This window comes from Rutilus rutilus, assembly GCF_951802725.1.
Source record: "Rutilus rutilus genome assembly, chromosome: 20".
NCBI lineage: Eukaryota > Metazoa > Chordata > Actinopteri > Cypriniformes > Leuciscidae > Rutilus > Rutilus rutilus.
Genome location: NC_140225.1, coordinates 32369707 through 32385822, shown reverse-complemented (window position 1 = coordinate 32385822; position 16116 = coordinate 32369707). Strand labels below are relative to the sequence as shown.

Sequence of the window (16116 nt, the reverse complement as noted above, 5' to 3'; positions counted from 1 at the left end):
TACGCAGCTACATGGCATAATCATATTGCTTACAATAAAGAGCTCAGAAAGTTTGGACTTCTTTATATTTATCAGTCTGTCTCAGTCGGTAGTCAATACTGTAATATAATAGGAGGACAATGGGAACATGTCCTAACCTATTATTATGTATCTGTACACTAAAACAGTGAAATATTTAGAGTGAATATTGAATATTGATATTGCATCTCAACTGCAAGGACATGAAACTGAAGCCAATCAACAGGACGTGAATTTGCAAATGGTGAAAATATTTTATAATGACTTATTGAGTCACGAGTCATGAGTGACAATATGCAATGATTTTAATGTGCTTTTATTTGGCCTCAATGTGTCCTAAAGACTTGCAATAGTTTTGCAGTCCTTTATGAGAATCACTGTTACAGTGCCTGTCTCGTTTCCCCTGTCTTCTGTTTGAGGACTCTTATTTTGAAGTGTATTTTGGTTCCTGCTGTTTCCTTTGTTTGTTATAGTTACCCTTGTTTGTTTCCATAGTTACGCTCACCCAATTACCCACACCTGTTCCTTGTTATCTCGTATTTATTCTAAACCCCAGTGTTTCCTGTGTCCTTCGTCTGCTGTGTGTTTGTTTCAGGTCTGGAGGATTCTGATTCTGACTGGAGTCACTTAAATAAATGTTTCCGCTGTCTCTCTCGTTTCAGAAACAGCCTTCACTACGATCACGACAGCGTTTCTGATTCACACTGCAGTAGCAAAAGCTCAATTCAGTGAATTCCCATCAATCGATTCAAAAATTAGTTTACACCATCATTCAAATATGATTTTTGTAAAATATACACTATTGTTTAAAAGTCTGGGGTCAGAAAGATTTTTTTTTTTTTAAATAAATAATGTTTTTATTGTAGAAGGATGTATTAAATCGATCAAATGTGACAGTAAAGACATTTATAATGTTTCAAAAGAATCCTGAAAAAAACACATCATGGTTTCCACAAAAATATTAAGCAGCATAACATCGATAATTATCAGAAATCTTTTTTGAGTAAATCATCATATTAGAATGATTTCTGAAGGATCGTGTAGATCAGACTGGAGTAATGATGCTGAACATTCAGCTTTGATCACAGGAATAACTTTTTGTTAAATGTGTCATTTAGATACCTAGCCTAAATGTTTTTTTGTTTTTTTCTTGTCTTTATTACTTTTGTTAACTTTAAGGTCCAGCTATAATATTTCAGTGTGAATACAGTTAATATAATGTGTTATTTGGAAGTATATAGCAATAAACATTTTGAGGTCATGCTCTCCCGCCAAATTTCTCTTCAGCTAAAGCTGGTAAAGTGGGCCATCCATGATTTATTAAAAATATGCTGTTTATTTAATTAAAAACACATGATTTATCAAACAAACATATTCAACAACATATTTAACAAACCTAAAAGCAATTCATCAGTTCACTCAATGCATGTGTTTTGGGAGTCTATATTACATATTCATGTATATTACATATTCAATGCAACTATGGAAGTCAATGCAACAATTCAAAACAACTGATAGTAAATGTTGAGTTGACATTAAATTTGATGAAATCTGAAAATCAGAATATGAAGATAAAAATGGGACTATAACACATGCAACAACAAATAGGCTAACAACATTTCAATAAGTGGAATATTTAAAATGGTAACCATATTGTAAAAAAAAAAATCTGTCTGTTTTCTCTAAACACTTTAAATGAACTTAAATTGTGTCCATATTTTAAAGCTTTATATTCGGCATTAACATTTTGCTCCTCGCATCCTTTCTTCACTCCTTCACTTTCCTAACGGGACACTCACTTCTGTTTTCTTCTAAAAAGTAGATTATACATGTCAACTATAAAATAATAAATGAATGTCAAATAATTTAATGAATTTGAGTATAATTACTAAAGGTTAAAGTTCGCCCACTTTACCTGAATCCCACAGGTCCACTTTATCCAACACATTCAGCCAAAGTGGGCCAGCAACATTTAAACACCGTACAAGTGTTTTTTTAAACATTTTATTCTTTGCATTTTATTTCCTGTTAACTGTAGTAACAAACAAAACAGGACCTGTCACAATAATATTTGTTTACATTTAGTGAGCAACCTTATAATTTAGGAAATAAAATCTTATGGCCACACCCACAGTGTCATATCGCATCAACCAAAACTATTATATCATTTAAAGAAATAGTTTCTCTGTAATTAAAGACCATTATCATGCTCTGAAAGTGTAAACCCATTGAGCACAATCAAACTCAAACCGCCCACTTTACCTTTACCTTTTAAATTGTAATAATATTTCTCAATATTACTGTTTTTACCGTATTCATGATCAACTAAATGCAGCCTTTTATATATATATATATAGCCTTATATATATAGCCTTTTATATATATATTACCAACCTCTAGCTCTACATTTTGAACTTAAGTATTGCATTTTATTATTTGAAAATAATAAAAAATTTAATAATATTTAAAATATCAAGTCATTTTTTATGTAGTGTTAACAAGTGTGGAGAACATGCATGATTTTTCTCTCTTTTTTTTACATTTATTTGAATACTTGACTAATTATTATTCCTCTTATTGAAAATAGATCACACTTTTAGGCCACTTTAGAGCAAATATACTATTATTGAGAAAGCACACAGTTTTGTGAAGAGCAGCGGCGTGTCGGTGTTAACAGCAGCATGAACTGAAGACATGTAGCCGTGAGACGAACGGACGCTCTTTCACACAGATGGCGTATTACACTCCTCTTCTCCGGCTGTTGTTGGCCAAACTCGAGCTGAAGTCACTAACATAGGCAGAGTTTGGAGAAAACAAGATCTGACGGAGACGAAATCCTCCGTTTTCTGCTTACTTGGCAACATGTGTTCTGTTTATCCTTGTTGATTCTGACGGTTGTATTGTTTGGTTTAATTACAGCTATTTTGGATCTGGCTGACGAGCTCAGCATTTGTAGATGTTGTTTTCATTGCAGTGTGTGTGTGTGTGAGGCATGCTGTCCGTGCTCGTCCTATTACTATGGAAATAAGGCTGGCGTGACAGGTGGCTTTACAACCAACACAATTAACTTCCTCCATTAGCGGATGGGCTGGGAAACACGGGGACCGCCTCATGCGCTCAGACCCCGGGGCCCGCCAGGCACCGACACCCTGTGTGCAGCTGCGGATGAGAGGGTGGAGAGGATCACGTCCCCCTCAATACCTCCAAATTACACACACTTGCCTCTTCTCCTGAGAAAGACCTCTGTCTCCAACTCTAAATGGCTTTACTGTCATTTGCAGCACAAGGGTTTTGATGGCCCTTTCAGAACCGCTTTGCTTCTTTAAGAATTCAAATGGTTGATGCTAATTATACACTTTAATTGCATGTATTTTTGTCCAGTCTTTAACAAATATTTTGAGTGAGGAATAACTGACTCCAGGCCTTCTTCGTGGGGAGAAACATGGAAATGGTTTATTTTTATCCTAATGGTTCCTGCATTATTTACTTTGATAGTTGCACACCTTAGAATCTTTACAGATGGTCTTCTCTCAAATCTCAAACATGCACACACTACAAGATTGGCACGTCACGATTATCATGCACCTCACGTGATCTCATGAAACAAAAAATGTTCGTTTTTGTGGAATTATTCACCCAAAAATTATATTATTGATATTTTGTCCTTTTCTTGCTACAAAATGGTGTATTTCGTCAATGAAACAGAAAATGATGTTTTGCCTAAACTTTTCCATATAACACAAATGCGGATGGTGATTTATACAGCAAAGTAAAAAAATAAAAAAAGAAGCCAAAAATCACCATAAAAGAATTATGAAGTCTTGTAAACCAACACGAACTGTACCTTATTCACTGAATATCTTCTTCTCATTTGCATTTGATAGCTTAATTTGCTCTTGTTCATTAAACCTGTATGACATGTCACGTTTGTTTTGATGTTGCTGATGTCAAAAACCGTTGGTTAACAGGTTTTAAATCAGTGTATGATGACCAAAATGTCTTTCATGAAGTCATGACTATTTTAAAGGACTTTTATGCTGTATTTTAGGAGCTAGGCTGTATAAATGACCACACACTAGCACACTGTCTCAAAAATAAATAAATAATACAGTTTTTAATGGCATTATGATGAGTAAATGGTAACAACAATTTCATTTTTAATCTTTAGTATTAGTATTTCATCGTGTGAAGCACAATTTGTCTTGTGTGGTTTATAAGTACATTGTCAGATTAGAGCAATCAAGCAGAAGGAATCCACTCTGTTTGCCGTTTGTGGGTAATTAGATAAGTGTTAGTTTAACTTCACGCTGGCCTTCACCTCCCTACCGCACTACCTGAAAAGCTAATGGCCCTTGACTAGTGAGTGCTAATGAGCTGAGAGAGAGAGAGAGAGAGAGAGAGACAGACAAAACACCCAGAAATATGCAAGACTGCAGGTTCAGATACACATGCACCGTATATATATATATATATATCTCTGACTGGAGCATTCATTACATCTCATGACTGCACTACGAGTAATCAGTCTACGCATCTTTGTTCTAGATGGAAATGCAAGAGAAAGCAATCGTTAGATCAATCAACACCCATACATAAAATCAGAGCTGTTCGATAAACAGCAGCTAAATACATTTTATTGCAATATTTTTCAGCCTATTCTATGCATATATTTATGTATTTATCCTTAAAGACAATTTGGACTATTCTGCCTTTGAAAATGTTTAATGCCATGATACAACAAAGTTTTTGTGAAATTTTTCACATAGATTTTCCCTTAATGAACACAACACAGATTTTGTTTTAACACACTGCATAAACATCAATAATTACCTAAATGTATCACTAAAACATTTTTATTATACGAAAAATGCCACGCGGAGACGTCCTCTTTTGACGATACAAAATGAATTGACTCAGAGTTTTAAACTGATTCACGGAGATAAATCTTAATAACTCTGACATCGTCTTTCTTAACGCTGTAATGAAAACAGTGAAAACAGAAAGTGATAATGACTTGTCGAAACTTAAAGGCCAAATAAATATTCGCAATTTATTTTTATTTCGCGTGTTTTGATTTAAGCAAAATCATCACGAATATATCATGAATATTTCACAAAACACAATCCTACAATACAATAAGAGGCATTTCTAAAAGCTATTTGATGGATGAAGTGAAATCTAGTTTTGCGTTCCTCCTTCGGCCTGATGACCACTTCCATCAAACACTCCCAGTGGACTGTGAACGTCTCATGCATGAGTGTAATAAAAAGGGCTTTTCAGAGGGTAAAAGGTGAAGCTCGGCCACCAACACTCAGAGTTTACTCAGGGCTGACCTCAAGGCCTTCTGCTTCAACAGGGCTTGAAAGCTTTACATCACTATAAAATCACACATCAGCATTTCTGTGGAGACTGTGGGAGACTGGGATACACCACTGGAGAAATGATCTATAGCGTTCACGACTGTTTCCTGAAACCATAGAACGACAGTCGCACCTCCATCAGTTCAACATATAGGACTGTCATTAATGATGGAGCAATAACTTCTGCTAATTAATCAAAGCAAGACTGCAATCTTCGTCAGATTGTTCACTTTCACATGAAACGACAGAAAAGCTGTTGCTATATGTTATAGGCTATATGTGTGGTTCATTTAGGGTACGTTTACACGACAACGATATTCTTAAAACGGAGAAGTTTTCCATGTATGACGACACCATTGTCAAAAGGATCCCCGTTCACACGGATCCACGAAAACGACTAAAAACGCCGTATTCTTCTGCCAGGCCAGTAGATGGCGACGAAACACTATAGACTGAACACGTGATACGCATGTGCACGACGTCGCCGTCTTCAGACATTCACGTTTTTGTTGTTTACAAGGAGACTTGCGTTTTCAGGCACCCAAAATTGTGCTCAAGAGCATGATTAAATCTCACATACGTCTACACGTCATACAACTTTGCGATGCAGTCTGCGAATGTTCGTTGGAACTATATGGTTTCGGGAATATATCTATATTTGTAATGATAGAACTTGCAGCCATAGTTGTCTAACGATGCTTTCGGCAGCCGGTGGACCTCCAGGAGTAGGTGTGGACACCCCTGTTTAATGGTAAAAAGTAGGGCTGGGTATTGACACAAATTTCACAATTCGATTCGATTTCGATTCGATTCAATATTGATTATTTTGTATATCGGGTACAATACATGGCAAATTTAAAATCTTATAACAAATCTCTTAACTAATGCTGTAAACTATGGGCTTCATTAGCCTACTATAATATTGAAGGTAAAAATGAACTGATTTGTATAAAAACTTAAATTACACTTTTATTTATTTGTATAATAATAAAGTTATATGAAATTTAAAGATTTTAATGGTGGCTATCATAAAAACTTGCTAGATTTATTCAAACATGCATTAAATATTGAAGGACATTAAAAATTATAATGAATATGTAATATGGTGCATATATTTAGCAAAATGCTCCTCTCTAGAGTTTTTCTAGCTGACTGATGAGTGTATGGTCACTGGATATGGTTTTTCTGAGGTAAATGTGACGTTATATGACATTGTTTACAAGCTGTTTTACTGACGTCTTTCCACGGTTGAAACTGATTGAGCGATTCCATGTCATGATACGGATTTCGATAAGTTGTACTCTATCTTTTAACACACTTTCAGATGCTCATTCATGTTTATTTCGCGCTGTAACATTAAGGCGGAAGAGAAGATCATGTGCTTCTCTCGAGCGATCTCACGCCACAGCGCCAAAACGGTATTTATGTTTTTGAATTTCGTAAGAAAATGGACGTAATTTGAAATCTGAGACTTTGTTTCATATCGATAGTAACAATTGCGATTTATTGGATGGGATGCGCTACAATGTTACATTCATTCATCAACTGAAAACAGGATGACTAATCGATTCTTGGGATTTAAGAATTGTTATCGGTTCGTAAAAATGAGAATCGATCAAAATCGAGAAATCAATATTTTTTTACCCAGCCCTAGTATTGGTGTGTTCTGTCCGAGTGACAAGCCATTTTTATTTCCTGTTCAGTCCACAAGACTGCTGATTCTCTTCATGATCCAATTGGGACCCTACATCTGTTGCTTAATTGAAATAAGTAAAGTAGCAGTCTCGCTTTGGCTCTGGGATCTTGTTGGGCATTGTTGATGGATGGGAGGGACGCTCTAATGGGAGACAATCCAGGCGCGCATTTAGGCAAGCTCTCATAAAGCTGTGATCCTCCCACTGGTTTTACTGGGTTACCAGGGGGCCGGAGAGGGCCGTCCCAGCTGAATGCCAGTTATCCAGAGCAGGTCATAAAGCAGCAGAGGTTTGCAGCATTGGCGAGCCAGCGTGGAGAATGAGCACAATGAGACGCAGCCCGATGCAGCCTCTCAGGGACGAGCCTGGGCTCTTCTCAGCTTTATTGTGGAGTGTGTGAGTGTGTGAGAGCCCGGTGCCGGTGGGCAGAAGGAGCAGCAATGCCTCATCAAGCTGCTGTGATTCCTCTTCTGAAGTGCCTGTGACAATGGCTGCTTAGGAGAGACTTAGAGGGAGACAATGCAAGACCACCAAGCATTTTTACTGGGATAAGGTTCGGGACGGCCAAAAAGTGCCTCCTTTTCCAAGCCCGCATGGCCTCATTTTAGATGAAAATCCTTTGGATGAGATCAATGTGTTTTCTCGTTCTCTGCCCTCGCCAGCACATCTGTATTTTCTCTGTCGTACCTCCCACCTTGCGGCCCAATGGCTAATGTGTAATTAATGAAACAACCGCCCTCATGTCGACTCGCACAATGGCGAGCGGGCGCTCCTCGGGACATGTTTTGGTGAATGAAAAGGCCAGCCCCTCTCTCCTTACATGTAACCCTCCCCGGGCACAAAGCACACCCTCCCCTGTGTCCAGCTTAGCCGCAAAGCTTACATATTAATCTCTTCTCGCGGTTCCCCGTCTTGACGAAACCCTCATGCAAGCCTTCATTTTCTGGTCATGTGCACCCATTAGAAGGGGGCGAACCAGACACAGAGTGACACACAAAGCAGAATGGAGGCTACCAGGCTGAAACTGAGCTTGAAAAGAGACTAACAATTGTTGGCGCTGAAAGGGACAGTTAAAGTGAGACAGCGAGAGGCCGAGTCCCGCGCCGGACTTTACAACCAGCCGGTCTCGCGGAGTCTGCCGGTTTCTGTCTCTGGTTGAGCGCTGGATGGATGTAGTCATCTGAAAAGCTGGACTTGTTGGCCATCTGGCACATTTTAGCTACTCCAATGATGTCCCGATGTACAGTAGTCAACATCTGAAGTGGATCAGAACCTTTCATCAAAGTAGAACAATACCCGTTCTTGTCTTAGGACAACTTTGATGAACTTTTTTGATCCGCTTCAAATGTCGACTACTGTATATACTTCAGGTGAAATCCAAGAACGGACTTCATTTTGAACAAAATCTGGCCCAAACAAAAGTGTTTTGGTGGTTTGAAACCCCTTGGAACTGGTCGTGGTCTGTGGCCATTGTGTAACAGGTGTGTGTGCTTGACGTGGAAATCATTTCCGGTTTATTCCATCCCATACGGAAGTTTAATATGTGACATATATTGCCCACACATCGAGAGTGATATGTATATGTGTAAGGCAATCTATTATTATCACATACATGCATCTTCTGGATATAGGAAGAAATGAGTTCATAACATAAAATGGAAAATACCCAGAGTATAGTTTGTATATGTACTGTACATATATTAATCATATCTATATTACGACATTGTTATTTTGTTATAAAAAAATATCTATATATATATGTTAAAAATATAGATTTATTTTAAGTTTATGAAAACAACATTATGCCAAAATTCTGCATGCATATATATATATATATATATATTTCTTAATTTTTAATATGTCCATCTTTTGTATTCACATACTGTACATAATATTGACATATATTAACAACTTTTGGATGGATATATATGTGCATAACATTTATGCTTTCATAAGTGTGTGCCATATATCTCACACATACATGTGCTTCTTTCGTATGTACATGGAAAGCATACAATGACTCTGGGGAAATAACAAATATATATATGCATAAATAATAAATGATAAATAATAAATATGCAGGAACAACTTAATTATTATTATTTATTTTTTTTATAATAAACCCATACATAAAAATACAAATAGAAAATATTGGGAATTTCAGTTCCCAGAGTTTTTGTACTTTTCATGGGACTAAACCTACAAGTACATTTCATGGGAATATGTCTTACGTATGGTGTAATACGTCTCTACATATTTAAGCGATGATGGAAGAAAATGTTTTATTATTTTAATATTGCACACACCTTTAAGCATAATAATGTTGGACTAATGTTGTACATAGGCTACAGCATTAACTGAATAAACATAATGTTTTGGAGCAAAGCATGTTGTAATGAGTTATGGTATTTAATCCTTTCCCAGTGTGGCCAATCTTTCAAAGAGTTTCTGAGACTGACAGCTTTGAAAAGTAAACTATAGTTACGCCTTCACACTGCTCAATCTAAAGGGAAACATAAAGGTATCATTTTTTTTACACTGAAATGTTAATTTGTCTCATTTTGCCTAATGAATGCAAATGTCGTCTTTGAGGAAAATAACCCTGAAAATATTAATTAGAAACCTCACATTCATTGTACTGCTTCTTACAAGCTCTTTAATTAGGGAGCTTTTATCGTTTGATCGCAATGATAATTAGATTTCTTCAATTTCAAGGTTTGTTTACTTGTAAGATAACAGAATATAGAATCAAGGGATTCAAAGTTCCATTGATATCTTTCTCGCATCATACCAAAAAAAAAAAAAAAAACTTTTCCCAATTTTGAAAAAAATTTGCAAACACAAAAAGTATATTCATCTTGAAAATGTTCTCTTTAAAAACCTACATCTGATTTATTTTGTCTAAAGAACCAGTGCTCACATTAAAGTGATCAGGATAGAAGGATAAAGAAGTGTATCATGTAATAGCATATCATATAGAGTGAAAATTACATGCATATTATGGTTGCAAAAAAAAACAAAAAAAGTCTTGTTCATGAAACTATCCACGTCTGCAGTGATCTGTAGAGGATCTGTTCTGGGTTCACCAGGCTGTCTGGCGTGGACGAGCGGTAAACCGATGTAATCCGGGCCTCCATCGCGTCACTATTGTCTGAGAGCATCGGCCCTTCGGGGGCTGGACGTCCCTCACTCAACCGTGCCGGTCTGTCAGCGGGACAACTGTGCCATTAACACTGTGAGACTTCTCATTAATCTGGTGAATAAACTTAACATGACTCCACGCTGATTTGGGGGAGAAATACTGTGCATTTAAATGTTTTTGGACACTTTCTGGTTGTCAAATGTTAATGTGATTCTCTGCACCTTTGCTTCCTCTGATAGGACACTTTTTTGGGGGGAACTGACTTAAAAAATGCCCTGATGGCTGGTGTTCGCTGAGCGTCTGATGAAGCCGGTACTCTAGCATCAGTTGTTTGCAGATTTTTAAGCGTGGCTGAAGTGAGCGAACACTTTGTCACTGTTTTTGCAACCCTGGCCAATCAAACTTTTAAAAATGACCCCTGGTTTCACAGACGAGGCTTAAGTTAGTCTCAAACTAATCTGCATGTTTGCAACTTGCACTGATATCTTAAAATATATCAGTGTCATTGTTTTGTCTCAAGATTCACACCAGTCATTTTTTTTCTAATGCACGTTTATAAAAGCTCCTTAAATTGAACTGAGGCCTAAATCCTGACTTAATCTAAACCCCGTCTGTGAAACCAGACCTAGGTGTAGAAAGCATTTCCACTCAGAAATCGCTAGTAAATTAATTTCAAAGACATGCAACACATTCAGTTTTGAAGTAGAAACGTTCATTCTTAAAAATAAAGTTTCCAAGAGGAGGGTTTTCGCAGCGATGCCGTAGAAGAACCATTTGTGGTCCCACAAAGAACCTTTCAGTGAACGGGTATTAAAAGAAACACTTTTTCTTACATTTTTAAAAACCTAAAGAACCATTTTAAAGAAACTTTTATGCAATCAAAAGATCCATGGATGTTAAAGCTGCTTCATGGAGCCATCAATGGCAATTAATAACCCTTTATTTACAACTTCACTTCAAAAACTATATGTCGACTAACTCTCATTAGAGTATCAATAGACTGTTGGTAGAATAATAGTTGTAAAGTTACTTATAGTCAGTAGATTATCTGTTGTTGAGCATTACAATAAAGAGTTATCAGATATTAATCAGACCATCTACTCTATAATACTCTAATGAGAGTTAGTTGACATGTAAAGTTACTTATAGTCAGTAAAATGTCGGATCATCAAAATAAAGTGGCTCATTTTTTACAGTGTATTTTCTCTGTGTCGAGCCGGAGTGCTTGTGTAGTGCGGTCCCGGCTCTGGGATGGTGTCCTGCTGTTTGGGTTTCCTTCTTGGGGCAGCAGTGAGTAAATGAGACCCCCCCCCCCGCCTCTCTACATCCACCTCATCCCACTCTCTCTCTCTCTCTCCCCCCTCCGTCTCTTCCCTCTCTCCTCCGCTCACACACTGAGACATTTTTCCACATTGGCCGGATTAGGAACACTTTCACTTAGATCTATGTGGTCGCCCCCACAGACAAAGAAACACTTGGAGACAGGATTAGTAGGATTAAAAAGGATTCACATATGTCCAGTTCAAGCAATTGGTATTCAAAGCTTTACACTTTCAAATGCCACCAAGAGAGAGTAAAGCAGTCCCGAGCTTTTCTTTGCATTGCAGCACCTTTATGAGGAACGATTCCCTTTCAACTTCCTCTATGGCGCCGTGAATTCATGTTTTCACTCTTTTTATGCGGGGATTTTATTGCTGTGGAGAAGCAGCGAGACGACGAGAGGGAACGCTGTTTTTATCCTGCACACACTAAACTGGGAACTTCTGTTTTTTCATCTCTCATCATACTTTCTTTCATTTCTGTGATGTTCTGATGATTACCCGGCAATTCAGACTTTTGCTTTACTTTGTACACAGAAATGTTGATTGTTTTCAGAATTATGAGACCGCATATGCAAGCAAATTTACAATCTCACTCTGTTTGTTTCATATAAACCAGATGATAATGAAGAGACACTGTAACAGTGTAGCATAATGTCTTTATCTGCCAATGAACAATTATTTAATAAGATAAACATATTTAATATTTATCTTATCAATATATCAATTATATTTGCTCTGCTTGTAATGCATAACCAGATATGACAAAATGAAATCAAAAGATCTTGTAATTACACATATTCAGTAAGTGAGCATAAATCAGTATAAGCACTTTCTCATATAATAATTAAATATGTCAGACAGCATTGCTCATCCATGATCAGTGCTGAATCTATATCTGTTAATATTAATATTAATCATAATCAGTAAACTTAAGGACAATATTAATTGTAGTTGCTATAAGTACATTTCTGAACACATTGTCTGATTTTTAGATTCATAATAAAGTTACAGAATTTTGTCATAGATAATTGGCTAAAGTAAGTGTTAAATTGACTAAATACTGAATACTGTTTTCATTCAGTTCATGTGATTATAATTAACATTGTAATGTTTATTATTATTATTGTTGTTTTAGAATGGTAACTCATTTGTTTAACTTTCCTTGTTTTTTTAATGTAAAGAACTGTAATTGCACAGACACACCAAAGCAATGCACATGTAGCTTTTTACACCATGAAACAGGTTAAGAAATGATGAACTAATTATGAAATTAACAAAATACATACAGCATTTAAAAAAATGACAATATGCATTCAGGATTAATCTTTGTAACACACACACACGCACGCACGCACGCACACACACACACACACACACACACACACACATATATATCTTTGTAACACTTTTTCAGCTTACAGAATTTCAAATAAATTTTCTTGATCAGTAATTTTAGTTGTCAAATTTGTCAAACTGTAAGAATTGTAAGGCAATTCAATTGAAGGTTTAAATTTAATTTTTTAAAAAGGTTTAAAATTAAGAGCGGCTGAATTGTTTGACAGTATGTGGGCCTTAAAAATGGCCCAGCAAAAGACAAAGTGCAATGTTTATATATATCAAAATAATTATAACAAGCATACTATTATGCACATTATTAACAGATCAGCCGTTCTCACACACACACACACCCACACCTAATCCGTAGGATCATTTCTTAATCTAATCATGCTAGTTAATATTATTTTAGATGCACGCAAGTAATAACAAAATATTACTATCCTATGACGCATACCAATAAACATACAGTATGCATATTTTGTGATTGCATACATAATCAGTGAGACGAAATGAAGGGTGCAAGGTGTGTTGTGACTGACCCGGCATCGGTTCTTAAGTGTGGAGAAGTATTTGCAAAGTTTCGGAGGCTCCTGGGCTGAAGTGTCCCCCCATGGCGTCCTTACAATGAATATGAATAGATGCTCCTCTGGTCAATGGGACAGTCAAAGCACACCGCTCCAGATAATGGGGACGTCATCCTAACAAGACCGTTATGAATAGAGGGGCTCCTTTTGTTTGGCCCCTGTCGAGCAGCGCTATAAATACTGAGTCCTGTGATGCGACTCCACAGATCGAGAGAGGTTCATCAGCGAGAGAGATCAAAACCAGGCGACACGGCCTCGGTCGACAGAGAGAGAGAGAGAGAGAGAGAGAGAGGCGACACGGCCTCGGTCGACACACAGAGAGAGAGACACAGACACACACACAGAGAGAGAGAGAGAGGCTCCGGTGGGATAAATCAGGTGATCAAGCAGGAGTGACTTGAAATAAAAACAAGACAAGAGAAAGACAACCTCCTACACAAGCTCAGCCATAAAATGAATTCGGACTCGAGCTCCAGCAGAGCCTCCTCTCCAGACATGGATGAGATGTTCCTCCGCGACCACCACCTCCTCCACCCGCAGGACGCGCGCCTGAACTCCGTGTCCTCCACGCAGAACGAGCTTCTCCAGAAGATGACCAGCGAACACCTGTCCAAATCTCCCTCTGGCAGCAAGTACAAGCTGAAGAAGCAAGTCACCGAGCAGGAGGTCCAGCAACTGCGCCTGAAGATCAACGGGCGCGAGCGCAAGCGCATGCACGACCTGAACCTGGCGATGGACGGGCTCCGGGAGGTCATGCCGTACGCGCACGGGCCGTCCGTGAGGAAGCTCTCCAAGATCGCCACTCTCCTGCTGGCCAGAAACTACATCTTAATGCTGACCAGCTCCCTGGACGAGATGAAGCGGCTGGTGGGCGAGATTTACGGAGGACATCACTCGGCGTTTCACTGCGGGACGGTGAGCCACGGCGGCGCGCATTCCGCGAGCACGGCGCACCAGGTGCATCACCCGCTCCTCGGGAGCGCGCTGTCCTCTTCCACCTCCTCGACGCTTTCGACCAGTTTACCGGGACTTACTTCCATCAGGACCCCGCACTCTCTGATGAAGAGCACCCCTGCGCCCCCTCTGCACCTCGGGGGCAGTTTCCAGCACTGGTCGGGCCTGCCGTGCCCCTGCACTATCTGCCAGGTGCCTCCACCCCCCCACCTGCCCATCACCTCCACGGGACTCACCAGGCTTTCCACAGAAAACAAGGACGTGATGAAGTGAAGTGTGGAAGACTGGACTTTGCATGATCTGTCTGTCTGTCTGTCTGTCTGTCTGTCTGTTTGTTTGTTTGTTTGATTGTTTTAGCCCTTACAAATTCACTACTTCGTCCTTGTAACAAGGATCTCATTGGTAATGCTTTGTAAGGTACAGTTATGGAGTATGTGCTGCATAACGCACTGTAAATAATGTCAGGGGCCGCGCGAGGCTCCGTGTACATTCGCTGTAAATGAGAGTAAATTGTTCTATTCGAAATGGAATCTTATGTGTTTGAAGTTGCCCTGGAAACGCGAGCACTCCCCTTGCGCGAGCTTACTTTGGTAACCATATTGTCCGCCAAAAAAAATAAAAATAATAATAATAATGCGGGATCTCCTTTCTGACATTGTATTCAGCGTTACAAATCTCGGTTACACTTTATTTTAAGGTGTCTTTGTCACAGTTTAATTATACATTTAAGTACTTGGTAATATTAATTAAATGGGATTAGGGTCTGGTTTGGTTTAGAGTTAGTTGCATGCATTTATGCATCATTTATAGTTATTATAGTAACTACATATGTCAAGGACACTGTAAAATAAAGTGTTACCCATCTCTAGGCGTTTTGGCGCAAATGTGGCTAACATGGTAAAGTTGCGTAAGGCTACCTGTTGATCATGTGATGTGACGATGATGAGGCGCGTGCATGTGTCTTTCTGCAAAGGGCGTGAAAAGACGAAACCCACATGTTCCTTGTAACAAGGATTGTGAAATGGCATTTCAGATGGAAACTGTACGACTGTGGATTTAGTTCGCATTAGAGTGTTGTTATGATGATATCTCTCTTTCGATTCTTTTATTCGTCCATTGTCTGCCTGAGTAATAGCTGAACCTTCAGTGTGTCGTATCTTTATTTGAAACTCTTCAGCATGAGCATGATCTTTTTTCCTGGGAAATTTTTGTTATTCCAGAGAGATTGCCGTGGTCTTTATTTTTGTACATTCTTGTTGACAAATGAGATATTTATTATTGCCCAGTGTTCCTGGATGAAATTTCAATAAAACGTTGCTGTAAAAAAAAAAAAGATCTGTTTTGTTTTGTATATTTTGTAACATGTTGTGCATATTACATTTATTGTGCCTTGTATAGTTATTACAACAAAAGAAAAATGCTCAGTCCGCTCCTACATATCAAAAATAATTACTGAATATAGAGCCGATTATCTGTTTGCAATATAAAAAGTTCGTTTAATATAAAATCGAATATTTTACACACTTAAAACAATTTTCAAAACGTAATTCGTCACAGACAGAAATCATTGCATTGGCCACTCAACATAAAGATACATTAATTCCAGTGTCATTGTTACATGTGTTACATAGTAATAACTATAAGCATACTTGCATGCAACTAACCCTAAACCAAACCTAATCCTAACCCTATAGTATTTAATAT

General features: G+C 38.1%; 1 protein-coding gene across 1 annotated transcript; it reads left to right on the top strand.

Annotated features, from left to right (window-relative positions):
* Positions 1 to 13689: 13689 nt before the first annotated feature.
* Positions 13690 to 15034, top strand: olig3 (oligodendrocyte transcription factor 3). The gene has a single exon (XM_084391169.1). The coding sequence runs from the start codon at positions 13912 to 13914 to the stop codon at positions 14683 to 14685; it is 774 nt and encodes a 257-aa protein (XP_084247295.1). The 5' UTR covers positions 13690 to 13911; the 3' UTR covers positions 14686 to 15034.
* The last annotated feature ends 1082 nt before the right edge of the window (positions 15035 to 16116 follow it).

Bases quoted from the DNA above. Each gene is read 5' to 3' on its own strand.
- olig3 (XM_084391169.1), top strand. From the start codon at position 13,912: ATGAATTCGGACTCGAGCTCCAGCAGAGCCTCCTCTCCAGACATGGAT.